We start from the raw sequence: 16,519 nt of genomic DNA, 5'->3' as shown, positions 1-16,519 counted from the left end.
GTCCACAAAGCTTTAAGCAATATAATTTATTGGATAACCATTATGAAATAAATTAACAGATAAGACTGAGTCAGTAACTCGTAAAATCCTGAGGGGGATGTGGAAAATAAATAGGAACTGGATTTAGTTGATATCTAACTTTAGCATAGTGAGAATGAAAAATTGTCAATTTCAATTAAGAAATTAAAAATTCATATAGGTTTATGTACCAATCAGAGAAAAATGTTGGTTTTCTCTTTGTTACCAGTATTGGACTCTAATATTGGACTCTACTAAAAATAAATTTATTTTTCTTTGCCATAATGTGAGCAAAATCAGTTGATCTGACATTTTACATTTGATCTTATAAATCATATTTCTTTGACATATAGGTGATTAGGTAATATTATTAATATGTCTTAGAAGTTCAGAATGTCCTCCCCTTCTCAGATCTTCTTAATTTTTACAAATTTGACTTTACTCTTCAGGTTACAATACTTTATTTCTGCTCCAGAATAAACCACTGTCTTATGTCATCTTTTGGGTTTTGTTTGTTTCCATATAAGGCAATGTTTCCTATTAAACATTATGAAAAATCTATTTTAAAATGAAATTAATTAGAAACAAATTACTGTGTTACTTATATATATGGGATTCACAAAGTTAGAGGAATGACTTTGTAAAAAATTTATTTTCGAACATAAATTAACATCTTACAAGCATGGCTTGCACCCTGAAAAGCAAGAAATTTCAGGTTTGTTGTGGGTTTTTTTTGTTTGTTTTTTAAGAAAGAAAAAGTTCCTTTTATTTTTCTTTTTGATTACCTATTTCAAATTCATCATCCTCAGTTAGAATTTCAGCATTTGGTATACTTGTTGGAGGCTGGCACACTCGGAGCTGGTAGGCTATAAACAGAAAGCAAGCATAGTTGACATTCCCATACTTAGTTAACTCACCCATGCAAACATAACTGATTCAATAACCACATTAATAGCATCAAATCAAACATCTATTCATTTACTTTGAAATTTTCAAGAGAACTAACAAAGGAAATATTAATTTCAGAATTAAGGAAAAATTGGAAGTTGCACCTGTGATCTTAATTATTTAATTTCAGTGGCAAAACTCTCTTCATAAACACCTAAAAGCTTAGAAACAGGTATCAATTTTCTCACTTATGTGATCTCATCTGAAAAGCATATATTTTATGTACTATGCAATCATTATTTTGGTTTGGGTTTTTTACAATACATTCTTACTGCTGAATGCTTCCACTTTTAAAACTGTAAAAAAGACAACATTTAGAATCCAAAATATTCTACCTAGATGAAGCATAACTGATGGACAGAACCAGTTTGAATGTGAAATTTCCTAGTAAATAAATATTGTGAGCCCATCCCACCTGCACATATTCTCATAGAAAAATGTTGCTTTCAAACTTCAAATCCTGTTTCCCATGAAAAAATTTTCTGACTTAAAACATATGTATGCAACAGCCAAGCAAAATAATTAAGTGAAACAAATGATAAAAAAGGACAAGTAGGAAGAGCAGGCAGAAGCCATATAGCCGTATTTTTTTTCACAGAGAACCTGCACAGATGGGCTTATGTTTGGACAAAGACAAAATTCTCTTCAATTTGAATGCAATTAGGACAGAAATAGGCCAAAGAAATCACACTGAAGTACTTACACTGATAGTATGTATAGTCATCTACATTTTAAGGTGTACCTTCAGGTTGATCAGTGTTTCTGTTTTTCACTGAAACTACATTTTCATGTAGCATCTCTTATTAGCAAGGAAACATCACCTACTTATGGCAGATGATGATTCAGCTACATTTATATACCTCTTTCTTACTTCCTGTGCTGGTATCCTTTAGTAATTAAATTAGTCAATTTTTTTTGTCAGTCACAAAATTTATATTGTATCCAGGTAAAATCATTTGTTTCTACTGAGTAATCATATTTTAGAAGCATTGAAAGCAGTGAGAAGATAAGCACCTTGAACTGTACGGTCTTAATGCTACATTCTTTGCATATCACTCTTCACAGTGATTTTGATTGCTTGTTTGTTTTTTCTTGATTACTAGTAAATTTACTATGTGGTAAGAAAATATCTTATTTTCATAATTCGTAATTGTCTCTCATATGTTTGCATTACTTATGTGGTGATCAGTCCTATTAATAATAGCAACCCTTCTCTGAAAAAAAAGTAATTAAGTAAATCTTTTTCGCGAGTTTTCTGTCTGCAGTAATCTCTGCAGACAGCGAAATACTGCAGTTTGTCACACTTACCATGATAACTAAGTACAAAGAAGCCACTGGTAGTAAAGTCACTATGAAACTTGATCAGAATCTGATTGGAAGTGCTATAGACTGATTCTAATGCAGTGTTGCCACTAAATTGTCCAATCTGAGGAGAAGTTTGGTCCGGTCCATCCCTAAGGAAACAGATACAAAAAGGTTTTTCTTCGTTCAAACAAATATTTTAATTTTTGACTGTACTTCATCTTCCTGTCACAGACTGATCGTGTTTACATATCTGTATTTTCAAATGTGGCTATCAGGGAATAAATAAACCGAATACTCCTCATGTCCCCCAGTCTTCTGAATTTGGTCATTTCTAAGAAAAATAAGAGATTAGCATTATTCAGTTTTAAAAAGAAAATAAGTTAATATTGGCTTCATTAAAAATGTTTATACTCTAATGTCAACATTTTTTAACATAGCGCCCCCCCCCCCCTTAAATGTTACAATGCTATCTTAAATGCATGTACTGCTAGTATGATCTCTGCTACCTTATGGAGGACTGAAATACTCATTTAAATTGAAAAAATGAACCAAAGTTAGCTCTAAACAACAGTGGAACTGTACAGAGAACAGAATCATAAAGCAAAGGCATTATTTTTGTTTTACTTGCTTCCTTTCAGATCAAAATACTGAAAGTTTAAATTTCCTAACTGTTATTGGGATAACATTCTAGGTGAAATCTGAAAATAAATATACATGAATAGCAGAATAGACGCTTTAATTACAGAATATTCTCCTAAAAGTGATGTTACTCTAAACACGATACAAAACATTTTAAAACATCAACAAAGAACATACAATGAACAAAACCTGGGTTATAGTATAGACAATTAATTTTAATGTAAGATCTAAATTTGTAACGCAGCCAGGACAACTGTTAGCTCATGAAATCACTTGGTAGAAAGGAAGAACCAAATGGAAGAAGCACTAAAGGTGGACAGTGGTGTTCTAGTATTTGTGGGATAAAATAGAGAAAAGATGTCTGTATGCACAAAAAAGTGTAATTTAATTCAGGAAAGATTCTGAAAGTCAGCTTAAATTTGATACACAAAGCATGTGGTGAAGAATTAAAGGAATTCAAAATTATCTGATTTTTATCAGAGCAATAGTCTGAATACATATTCTGATCAAATTTTGGTTAAAGACAAAGCGATCAAGTATCCAGGATGCGGGCCAAGACAGTTTGTAGCGCACATGATGAAAAAAACTCCAGGACCTGCAGAAATGTTCACAAAAGGGTGTAGAGATCTGTTTAATGCTTAGGAAAGTTGGAATGAAATCCTCAATTAAATGAATTTATATGAATACAAATTAGATTTTCATGCAACAGAAACATAATATTTAATATTCCAAATTGCTTCTCATTATTTTGCACTACTCAGACTACAAGACTCTCAACCTGTGGATTTTCAACCTGCAGATTCAATTACCAGTGGATTATTGTTTTAGGCAAGCTTTCAAAAGGTCTTAACCACTGTAGAAATGTCTAGGTGACTCACTGGTAACAATTTCAAGATTACTGTTTGAGATGTTACACTTCCTTATATCCTTCTGCCTTTACCAACTTTGCAACTAAGAACAATGGGGGCTTTAATTAAGACTAATGTTTGAAAAGATTTATGATAGACATGGAATCAAGTATATAGAAAATTTAATTTGTTTACATTTATTGTCAGCTCAGCTCTTCTTGTCATAGCCAAATATAGTCTCTCCTTTTCTGTACTATTAACAGTTTAAAAAAAAACAACTTGCAAGAAATTAAGAAAGTGTTGCTGTAGTTTCTTGTATTATATACATCTGCAATTGCTTATTATCACTCAAACATTTTTTCTCTTGGTTGTTGATGAACTGTCCTATTGATTCTTCTGTACACTTCATTAACAAACTGAGGCACACTAGTATCGTTCTTGAATTCTTAAGACAAGGGCTATGAAACTTCATGTCTAGTGCTATATCTAGAATGGCACATTAGAAAGCACGAATTAGTGCAGTTTCCCCTAGAGAGAGCACCAGTTTCAAGGGAAAAATCACAAATATACTCTTTTTAATCCATATTTTGCTGCATAGTGTCACAAGAAGATTAAAAAAAAAATATATGAAATGCTAAAAGTGTTTTCTTACCAGACAGTTATGAAATCATATATTGGCTCTGTTTGAAGAATTGTGAAATTGATGTAGATTCCATTTCCAGGTGGTACTCTTACAAGCCAGAAACAGTCTTGAAAGTTTGGATACTCATCAGGGTATCCTGGAGAGTATATGGTGCCATTCATCGCAGTTATATTTCCTCCACAGAGAGCTATAAAAAGACATTTGTGTTTAAAACACATTAGTTGCTTTTTGCATTCTACTTAGACCATGTAAAAGCTCTTCTTTTAAACACATATAACTAGATTGTGTAAAACCATTGCTGTAATTTACTAAGTTTTTTGCAGAGTCAGAAGTCTATTTTGACATTATTGGTAAAATCTGAAAGAAAAAAAAATAATCCTGATGTCATAAATACTATCAGAACTGGAAACTAAAGTAATGTTTAGACACTGGGTTAAATTATTCCCTGTACCATTGAAAACCACTTTGTTACAGCTTTGTTTAAATGGCAGCTACAAATTAGCAGAGAATCTCATTAATTGCTTCCATTTATTTTCACAAGAAGTTAGCTCACCTAAATTATCAAGTGAGAGAAGGGATATGCTAATCGAAGGATGGGGAAAAATTAGAGGGGAATTCAAAAATGAAAATATTGCGTGCTACAGTATGAACAGCAATTTTGCATTTCTGGAGACAAATTCTGGTAGACAAAAGTCCTTTATGTAATTCTTGATGAAGTGCACTAATTTTAGACATCATACAGTGTAAGACTGACAATACAGGTTTTGGACTTCAGGAAATATGCATTTTGGGAAAACAGGTTGCAATTACATGATTTTTTTTCACAGAATTTTCAGATGCATGCTGAATATATGACAACACCATGTTATTACAGAAAAGAAACTACATTATAGAAACCTAGCTCTGGAAAAGTGAGCAAAGCCTAAAATGGTATAATTTTCTTCATTTTACATACATTCCTCCTCACTCCACCCCAAAAAAGGGCATGGGATGAGAACCCAGATTCCCTAAAATATGCTTAAGAACCTATAAATAGAGAACAGACTGTTGGAAATATAGTTTTGACATATAGGAATTATGCATTGGTTTTTTTTAGGTAAAGCATGTGTTATGGTTTATATATATACTTTGATGCTGAACTGTAGGGTAAGGAGACTTTCAGTCACACCTCATCCATTCAGACTCAACAGCTGGTATAATGCTTTTCTTCAGCTTTTGCCTTCAAACACTCAAGGGTTTTTGAGCAGTGCAGACAGCATTTCTTCTGCAGCAGGGTCTTAGGGGAGTGAAGACATAGGCAGATGATTGCCAGGAAATGAGATTTCTTGGAAAAGGAGAGGGAACAGCTTCCAAATGGATGAAAGTGAGAGAGATGAGTTAAGAAGGGTCAGAGAGTAGCAGATGCTGCTGAGCACAGGTTAGAGGGATTTTAGGTGCATGAGAATTAAAGAGAACAAAACTGTTTACACAGGAAGCATGTCCAGTGATATGACTCTGGCTGTCTGCTTCAAGAAGTCTGAGGCATTAAACAAGACTTAGTATATGCTGCCTTACAATAATCATATTAAAGCAAATACAAATTCATAACATACTCTGCATTTCTGGAACTAGGCATATACAAAAAAGCCCGCTTCATTTTAATATTTTTGAACACAAGGCTTTTATCTCAAATCAAACCAAGTACAACTAGAACATAACAAATTATCTTTTTCCTTCAATAATAAAGAAAAAATAAACAAAACTCAAAAACATCAGTAGCTTCCAAAATTGTCAAAACCCTTTACAAAAAATACCATGGCAAATATTTGCATAAAACCCCTTGTAATTTAAGAAATTTCACTGGTATCTGAGTAATGTTGGCAGGCCAATCATGCAGCATAGCACACATGTTAGAATTCGATTATCAGGATAGGTTTTTTTCTCTTCATCTTTTCACATCACATTAAGTAGAAACAAAGAACTTTCCACCCTGTTCAGGGGCTTCATCAAAATTGATACTCAGAACAGCAGCATGTTTTGGGCATTTTACAATTTACTAATTAAATTCTTGCTTCCAGTAAGCAATTCAAAGGAACAGAATCACTCCATTCCATAAATTATTTTCTTGACTCTGAGGCACACAACATACAGCTAGAACTAAGTAAAAAAAAAAAAGCTAATCTGTTTAGTTTAGAACCATTACTATTTCCTCAGGATCCATAAAATGGAGGTTGGAACTTAACTGTGATAAACTAAATTCTTCCCCTTTCAAAAGACAGGCAGTATAGGTGTCATCTGTCTTTTATATGATAAGCCTTCTCCTTCTGAATTCAGAATCAGATGGATCTGAATTTAGATACCACATCCATCAGAAATGCCTGTGGCTCATCAACTCTGGAAGGAATTTTAAGTAATGAGGCTTCAAATTTAAGTACCTGAATTTAGGTAAATGATTCACAATACAATGCAAAAAATCCAAAAAGAAGGCAGCTTGTTATTTTCTGGGTTTGATTTCCCATTTCCCCTTCTCCCCTCATCTCCCCCCAGGCATTCCTCTTCAACTTGCCTGCTACTGGAGATCTCATTCTTAAAGCTGAACTTTTACCATTTAATATAGAGGGAAGTTAGGCCTTTAACTCAGGTCCTATGCCTATGTTTAGGCATGTAGAAAACTTTACAATCAGTTACTTAATTGCTAAATGTGTTTGGATCTTGTAATCCCAGGAGTGTAGGATTTTGGGATGACAGTTTTGAATATGAGTATCTTCACTGTGTCTGTGCTTTTTCAGGAATCTAAGAAAGATTTACAAATAATGAAGGGCTCACAGGTCACCCAGAACATACCTTCACATCTGGGGAGAGGATGGTTCCAGTTACGGCTGATGCCATGGAGACAAGTCAGAGCTGAATTTCCAATTAATGTGTAGCCAGGGAAACACTCAAATGAAATAGTTTGTCCCACAGTAAAGTCATTTCCAATAACAAAACCATTACGAAATGGTCGAGGGTCAGGACAGCTTTGTAGCTGATATGCTGAAATAATAAATAAATAATAATAACAATGGGGGTGTAAAAGTAAAATGCAAATTTTGTTACTTCAAAAATAAAAGCCTTTCATTAGATTAAAACTGCTTCTTAAGTTCCTTCATGGTGATAATCAAAACCATTGGTCCTACAATAGGAGAAACAGTGAAGAATTCCCACAGTGACTCCAGAAATATGCATAGAAATTTCCAATTCCAAACCTCATATGGAAAACATAATACTAACACAAGGTTTAGATCTGTTCCTTACACTTTGATAACCTAAGTGTGTGTGTGTGTGTCTGTGAGTAAACAAACACCAGACACCCTACCACATAGGTTTTTGGAACAGAGTGTGTAAAGGCAAAAATGAGACTAGCCTCTTAATTCTTTTAATTTCAGTAAGTACAGAAGTAGTGCAGTAAAAAAGAGAGTATAAGGGAATTTTGACTTTGTGTTTTCTCCGCTTATATCTTCAAAAAGGTAGTGCCACTGACTGTCTCTTTAAAGCTTCAAATTGCTTCCAAGTGCACCCTTTAAATTTAAAAACCTGCAGAAGAGTGTCTAAACTAGAAGTGTGGGGAAAAACCTAACAATTACGTAAGACTGATGTGATGCCATGACAAGCAGGAGGCTAACAGCCCATGCACTTCTAAAAAAAGTGCAGGATAAAGGCAAACAGCAGAATTACAATAAATATGAAAAGCAAATCAGCCTAAACTGCATGATGAGTGAGTGATGTGTGCAGTATTAAGGAGCAGAACAAGCATCTAACTAAAAAGCCCCTTCACATCAACAGCCTAAAAGATGAAAGGTGGAATCTAGAGTGCTTGAACCAAGAACCCTTATGTGAAAGGCACGGCATAGAGCAGTTGGATGCAGTGTTGCCAGGTGAACACTTTTCCAAGACTGAAAGCGCAGAGAGATCCAGGTGGAAGAGCATTACTGTTGTTTAGAACTTATATTAAATGCCGCTACTATTAATGACAGTAACAGTATATGCTCTTACCTTTTACTGCCCTTTTTAGCAGTAGATAAGATTAATACTACTTACTACTAGTAAGATTACTTACTTACAAGTAGTAGTAAGTTCCCTTACTCCTACAAATTTTATCATAATCTAAATAAGAAATGAAAATCTTACCAGGCAATTTAAGTCATAAATTGACATATTAAAGAAAAAAAAAAAAAAGAAATAAGCTAGCACTTTTTTACAGTGGTTCACTTCCAGAATGTTACATAGAAATCAAGTCAATTTGGACTTGTTACGATTGAAAGAGCAATAGCAGACTGCTGTGAAAAAAAAAACTGTTTAAAACATCCTTTGACATTATTTGTATCATGAAAACAGGTACAGTTTAAACTATACAATTGACCTTTTTCTGTGAACAGTGGTGTTCTAATCCTTTTTAAATGAATCTGCAATTATATAAATAGAATAATGTTCTTGCAGTCTTCTTAAGCTCAGTGTGATCTATTTGGGTACAACACAACAAGAAACTTGGAGGAAAATTATGAACTAGGAAATAAAACAGATTTGGAGATTTCTGGGTTGGCATTATTCTGTACTAGCCTACATCAATCCAGTACTCTAAAACAATATTCAGATACTTCTCTTCCATAACCCAAGACACAAAATTGAGATTCCCATATGCTTATAAAGATTGAACAATAGAGATGCTTACTTTGTAAAGCCATGCAATGTAAATTAATATGCCAACCAAATTCAGATATAGGCAATTACCTGTTTGCCTGCATTTGAAATTTGAATTTCAGATATACTATGCAATTATTTTTCCTTTTTCATCTTGATTTTCTCAAGTCTTCTGTTTCATCTCAATGCATAACACTTCGGTTTGAAACACACTAAATCTTTTATTTCAGGTTTATCTTTTAGAAATACCAAGAAAAAATAACTTCAGCAGTTACCTCATTCTCACATAAGAATGTCAAAAATCTCACCTTGATATACAATATGAAATCCTTGTTTGTTCTGTGAGTAATCACTGTGAAAGTATAAGCTGGTTTCATGAGTTGTGCTGAACAGAGAGGCTGGTAGCTGAGGGCCACTTAGTCTCCCAATAATAGTGCTAGTTTCTGTAGATCCACTCCTAACTTCTAAGTAATCATGTATGGTCTCCGTCGAGAAATTCACAAATTGTAAATGGACACCTGAAAAACACCACAGTAAATAAAAGCCACTGGTATCAATACCGAGAGGGAAAACTATGTTGGTACATTGTACACTGAAAATATCAGTAAATAATGCAACCAGGGGAAATGCATGTGTTAGCTCCCGGATGCAGTCCGTGGAATTCAGTCTGAAGCATTCTCTTCATGCATTACTAATTCTGAGTGGCTGGCAAGGTAAAAAATGCTAAAACTGAAATACTGACATGATCCAAGGCACTGAATGTATGTTATTCAGTCTTCACTGGCGAATGCTCTGACTACACCACCCAAGTCTTGGAAGGCAGACACAGGGACTGTGAGAAGAAAAACCTCAGGCCCACTGTAGGAGAGGATCTGTTTCAAGACCATCTTAAGAACCTGAACATGCACAAGTCCATGGGACCTGATGAAATCCATCTGCGGGTTGTGAAGGAGATGGTGAATGAAGTTGCTAAGCCACTGGCCATCACATTTGAAAAATCATGGCAGTCAGGTGAAGTTCCCGATGACTGGAAAAAGGGAAAGGGGAAAATGGATGACCTGGGGAGCTACAGACCAGTCAGTCTCACCTCTGTGCCTGGCAAAATCTTGGAGCAGATTCTCCTGGATGGCATGCTAAGGCACATGAAAATCAACAAGGCGCCTTGTGACAGCCATCATGGCTTCACTAAGGGGAAATTCTGCCTGACCAATTTGGTAGCCTGCTATGATGGGGCTACAGAACTGATGGACAGGGGTAGAGCAGTTGATGTCATCTACCTGGACTTGTGCAAAGCGTTTGACACTGTGCTGCATAACATCCTTGTCTCTAAATTGGGTAGACGCCAATTTGATAGGTGGACCACTCGGTGGATAAAGAACTGGCTAGAGGGCCGCACACAAAGAGTTGTGGTCAATGGCTCAATGTCCAGCTGGAGACCGGTAACGAGTGGTGTCCCTCAGGGGTTGGTGTTGGGACCGGTCTTGTTTTACATCTTCGTTGCTGACATGGACATTGGGATTGAGTGCGCCCCCAGCAAGTTTGCCGATGACACCAAGCTGTGTGGTTCAGTTGATATGCTGGAGGGAAGGAAGTACAAGGTCTTACACCTGGATCGGAGCAATCCCAGGCACAGCTACAGGCTGGGCAAAGAAGAGATTCAGAGCAGCCCTGCGGAGAAGGACTTGGGGGTGCTGGTTGATGAGAAAATGAACATGAGGCAGCAGTGTGTGCTCACAGCCCAGAATGCCAACCATTATCCTGGGCTGCATCAAAAGAAGCATGACCAGCATGTTGAAGGAGGTGATCCTGCCTCTCTGCTCTTGTGAGACCTCGCTTGGGGTATTGTGTACAGTTCTGGTGTCCTCAACCCCCTCACTCTCCTCAGTAGCTGACACCACAGTCTGCAGGGCACTCATACTCCTGCTTTGTGTCCAGGAGCTGCCACCAATTTTCACACACTCACACACACACACACACACACACACACACACACACACACCCCTGCACAGGTCTCACCAGTAACTGGCATTGAGACCCCCACTCCAGTAGCTAGCACCACAAGTCAGTGGCACACACACTGCTGGTCTGACTCCAGTAGCTGGCACCAAATTCCACTCACAGATTCAAGTCTCACCAGTAGCTGGCACTACGTCCTTGCAGCACACATGCACACAGAATAGAGTGAAGATAAACAGAGACACAGTTAAGATTTAATAAGAAGATACGAGATTATAGGATAGACTGGTGATAAGGTGCATGGCTGAGTCAGACAAACATATTGACTGCCCCCCCAAAAAAGACCCTTTTATGCCCTTTTATGCCTATCCCCATTTTTGTTCCTCTCTGCTCCCATTTACCCTGCACATCCCCTCAGGGGTCTGTATAGGTCTACTGATTCCTGTACCCCTCCCAGTACAGGGTCCCCCTGGTTTACCATCCCCTGTGCATGCGTGTGTTCAGCTTCATTGCTGTTTGAATCTACAAATGGGAAAGTACAGCCATGTACCCCCGCTGGGACAGAGACCTTGTGCCTTGAGCTGTGCTCCAGCAGCTGGGCAGGGGGATCCTCACCTGGAGTGCCTGCAGGATGTGGCCACAGCCCTTACATCTCTCAACATATACAGTATTTTTTATGTCACAAAAAATGTAAATGATATTATCTAACCATCATTCATCAGTATGCAGTTCAATTACTGAATTCTCATACACACACGACGCCATACGACAATCCTGACAATAGAAATTTCTGATTATTTGATTCAGTAAGGATCAGAAAGGTTGTTTACTATCCATTATCAAGTTATATCTTGTAACCAGGTGATGTATCACAATGATTACGTGGCAGAAGGAAAAGGCACAGCAGCTAAGTAGTCATAGGGCTCTTTAAACATTTTCCTGCATATGCATATTTCTATATAATTTACAACAAAATAGAATTTGTATTTTGTCTGGAGCTAGTGCAGCTATGGAATGACAATGGAATATTTTCATTAAGAAGATGCTTAAGAAGTCCCACTGATGTTACTGGCAAAGTCAATCAACATGATTTCATATAAAATTGAAAGGAAAAGATAAAATGTTAGATTAATTACTGAGGAGTCATGAATAATTCTGTAACTCCTAAACTGTAATAGCTAAATAGTGTTTGTCACTGTCTTTTAGAGCTTTCTCCCCAGATACCATGTAAAGTATATGAATGGTTTTGTGAAGCATGTAACATTTTATATGCTACAGGAAAAAAGGTTGGTGCATTATTAAATTACAGTTACCTTGATCATGTCTGTCTCTATTTATTTGAAGATAGTTTATATTGATAAGAAAGCTTCTACTTGTAAGTGTCATTCTTTGACTTTGGCAGCCTACAAATATATTTCCTACACAGGGAATCCAGTTATATCCAAACTTTGCTCTTTTTATATGCATGGTATTTGTAGGCTTGGCCTTTTATACAATCCTGTGAAAAAATGCTTGTCCACATTGTAAGTTGTCATTAATAACTGACAACTCATGCAATTTTACTGTCAAGCATTTTCTCTTTCACCCATTTTGTTCGATACAAAACCAGCTCTAATATATTTTTGTCCATAATTCTGCTCTTTGTACCCTACTGCCCGTCACTACAAGTTCTGAACCACATCAATCTTCCAAAGTAGTCATCCTTTGCTCAGCCTGTAGCACCTGCCTCTGTTTGTCTCAGAGTTCTGCTTTTTAGACTGGTTTTTAATATGGCTTTTTTTCAGTTTGGGTGCACCTTTTAATTAGCATTTAAGATAAAATCTAACCACAAATCTCAAAAAATAGCAACAAATCATATAAAGTAACCTTGTATTCCAAATCAACATAGTGCCTGTCATTGGTTTAGATTACACCATTAGTTGCCATAAAGTGGAAAAGCTTATGATCCATAACTTCTAACTCAGAAAAAAAATCTTGTTAGAAACACTTAAACTGAAAGCCTACATGAAGTTCCCATGATAGCATTTCTGAGTTTTTCAATTTACTACTCAAGAGTTAGATATATGTGCCACTACTGAACTAAAACAACAGCATCACTAAAACCAGTTATAGCCATCACTTTTTCATGTCACTTTTTTCCTTTTTTTCAATGAAATTTGATTTTTATTTTAAATTCAGTTTTAACCATATCTTGTTTTAAGATGGTCAAAAATGTCAAGCACATTTCAATCTGTGCAGCTTTAATTTTCTTCTAGAAAAAGGAGCATTTCATTTTCCTGTTCCTGAACTGAAGAACAGTTCATAAAACAAGTGAATAAACTTCAGTTGGTGCAAAGCAGTGCAGAATTATTAATTTTGGTGGAATTCAATTTATTTATTTCATCCAAGAATTTGTTTTCAAAATTTCAGTAGCTGAATTTCCCTCCTAATGGAAGGGAAATTACATAGTATGTTAATAATATAATGTTTAAATAGGAGTCTGAAGAGTCAGATCAAAATTCTTGGACATGGAGTAAGAAATGGAGACATAAGCCTGGGAGACAGCAAGCAAAGCAAAAGGATTGGAGTCAGGAGTCAGTAGTAGAAAAGAGGCAAGATAGCTCTAAATTAAGACAATCACAGAATCATAAAGAGGTTTGGGTTAGAAGGGACCTTAAAGATCACCTAGTTCCAGCCCCCCTGCCATGGGCAGGCACACCCTCCATTAGACCAGGTTGCTCAAAGATCTGTCCAACCTGGCCTGGAACACTACCAGGCATCCACAGTTTCTATGGGCAACCTGTTTGAGTGTCTCACCACCCTCAGGCAAGACACTTGGGATAAAAAGACAGCAGTTTTTGTATGCAGTTGATCACACCGTGTTATGGAATCTGAAATTTAATCTATACTCCAGATTTTAATTATTTTTTCTTTTTTAGCAAATGTCTTTGAAAGCATCTGGCAACATATGCTGTTCCCAGCTCTGAATATCCCTTTTCCCTCTTTGACCCAGGGATGATGCACTTACTACTTCTGTAATTTTCTTTGATAACTCACCTAGCAGGGGTCTGCTTGGGATCTGAAGATTCTAGACAGCATTATAACTCATGATTAAACAGCTGCTACACCAAGCTGTCTAAAATTCAGGTAATGGCAGAATTAAATTTTCAATGCTATTTCTATAGAATGCTAATACAAAAAATCAATTATTAACTTGAATCCTGTGTCTTTTGAAAAAAATGCAAACATAAAAATTGGGTTCTATATGGAAATCTCTATCCTGACATAATTTATTTCCCACAGATGAATTCTGTTAAGTAGGTTACAGTGTTACTGAATGTTTAATAGTCTTCAATTTAAACAACCCATGCAGAACAGCTAGCTTTCATTTACATCATAAGTGAACTGGGCTCATGGGACATACAATCAAAAAGATCACAGAATTGATTTTAAAAAGAGGAGATAGAGAATCTGAACAGAATGCAGAAGGAAAAACCATTTAGCATGTCACATTCACTTACTGTGTAAGACTCGAAAATTCTATATAATCAAGAATATTGCAGAAGATGACAAGTATACAATAGAAAATAGCAAGGAACATCTGAAAAAAACAGAATGTCATTCAAGCAGCATATAAAGAAAAAATCAAAGTACACGTGCTCCTGCAAAAATGTCACAAGTGTAAAAAATTATATGGGACAGCTGTATTGGCTAGCTTTGAGCAAACATTATGCAATGATAGATACATAGGATCTACTCAAAGCTGCTCAAGAGGTTAGCCTATGTAACTGGTATTATGATTCTACCTATGCAAAATCATGGTGAATGAGAGAAGTTCTGGTGACCAAAAAAAAGTCTGTAGACATATCCACCTTTAAGACATGGATGGGTATTGTGGTAACTGCAGGTTCACTGCAGTCCATGGAAAGATTATGGAACTTGTCTAAATGGAGACAATTTCCAAATACATAACAGACAAAAAGGGACTCAGGAGAAATCAACACAGATTTATTCATGGAAAATCACAGTTAATAAACCATTATTTCCTTCTGTGATTAAACTGACAAAGGGAGGATATAACATACTTTCACCCTGCTATGGCTTTTAACTCAGACTTGTAGCAGAATCTCATCTGGAAGCTGAACATATATGAGCTGGATGAATGGAGAAATAGGTTAAAAATAAATGGAGCTTTAAGGCTCCAGGGATGATAGTCAGTCATTCAGTGTCCAGTTGGTAGCCAGTAAAAAGCACAATATTTTATGGGTTGATATGGGAGCTTACACTATTCAAGGTCTTCATTCTTCAGGAGAAACCTGGATAATTAGAATACACCTTCAATAACTATGTGGAGGATTGTAAACTAGGGGGCATGGATGATATACTAAATGGCACTTCTGCCCAATTTGAGACTGAGAAAACAAACCCTTCTTAAGGGTTTGCAGAAGAAATGTGAAGTTCTGCATATGGACCATAACATCCCTATCTGTTGGTACAGGCTGGGAATTGGTTAGGTGAGTAGTAGCACTCCTGATAAGGACCTGCCAGTTGTAGCGGACTTGATCTAGTGCTACTGACAGTTTCACTTTGAGTGGGAAGCTTGACACCTTTGAGCGAGAGGCTTCTACAGGTCTCTTCCAAGAACATTTGTATGCGGCTGCGACATTCACCTAGCACATTCAAAGAAGCTTAATGATAAAATAAGGAATTCAAATGCAGCTTTAATTACTCCTAAAGTGACACTAATTTGGTTTAAAATGTTTGTATTTATTTTTGTTGGGTTTATGACCTTACAAAGAGAAAGCAAGCCTGTTAAGTCGTAAAACAGTGCTTGATTGTAATTAAAAGTATTTGTCTTCCTTTATCAGAAAATTGTATTATACATCAGATGAAAAAATAAGAACCTTGTAGATTTTCTATTCTGTAGTTTTCTTTCAAGGCTTTGATAACTTCCTTAAATTAATTATAGTTCTTTTTTTTTTTTTCTTTTTCCCGAGATACATATTCACAATATTTGAAAAACTAGGTTCAGGGTTTTGAATCTATAAAAAACCTAGCAAATTAAATCCACAAAAGAACACGTACCAAAACCAACAGGCAGCTTTATTGTCCATGTGCAATCCAAACTGCTAGGATAATTGCCAGGAAACCCAGGGCTGAGGATCACTCCGCTGAAGTCCGACATGGCTCCACCACATTGTGCTGCAAAAAAAAAACAAAACAGACATTTCTTCAGAGGAGTAGAATGAGCTAAAAAATTATCCATAACATTGAAGATTCTTCCAATATTATTAATATCATAATAAATATTTTTAAAAACACACAAACATTCCTTCACCACTATTTGTAAGAAAGAAACTTACAAGTAGGTATTTCAAAAATATGTATCTACTCTGAATTGACTAGGCTTTAACTTAGGGGACAATATGCCTGAAAAGAGACCAGATTTTTACTCAGTACTCTGTCCACATGAGCCATCCTTGTGAACAGGCAAGCCACACATATCAGTCAGCTCATAGCAGCATTG

General features: G+C 36.1%; 1 protein-coding gene across 1 annotated transcript in view; it reads right to left on the bottom strand.

Moving 5' to 3' along the window:
- CSMD3 (CUB and Sushi multiple domains 3) overlaps positions 1–16,519 on the bottom strand; it is a 599,019-nt gene that overhangs the window by 88,282 nt on the left and 494,218 nt on the right. The window contains exons 41-46 of the mRNA XM_057415252.1: positions 16,078–16,194; positions 9,366–9,575; positions 7,225–7,413; positions 4,411–4,588; positions 2,275–2,420; positions 804–884 (exon numbers count right to left, since the gene is read on the bottom strand). Of these exons, the coding sequence (XP_057271235.1) occupies positions 804–884; positions 2,275–2,420; positions 4,411–4,588; positions 7,225–7,413; positions 9,366–9,575; positions 16,078–16,194 (921 nt within the window). The remainder of the gene's footprint in view (positions 1–803; positions 885–2,274; positions 2,421–4,410; positions 4,589–7,224; positions 7,414–9,365; positions 9,576–16,077; positions 16,195–16,519) is intronic.

Source organism: Pezoporus wallicus, unplaced genomic scaffold (genome assembly GCF_028554395.1).
Source record: "Pezoporus wallicus isolate ANWC-B61680 ecotype Strahan unplaced genomic scaffold, APGP_CSIRO_Pwel_v1 contig_3812, whole genome shotgun sequence".
Classification (NCBI taxonomy): Eukaryota; Metazoa; Chordata; class Aves; order Psittaciformes; family Psittacidae; genus Pezoporus; species Pezoporus wallicus.
Note: the sequence above shows the minus strand (reverse complement) of the source record. Positions and strands in the feature narration are given on the sequence as shown.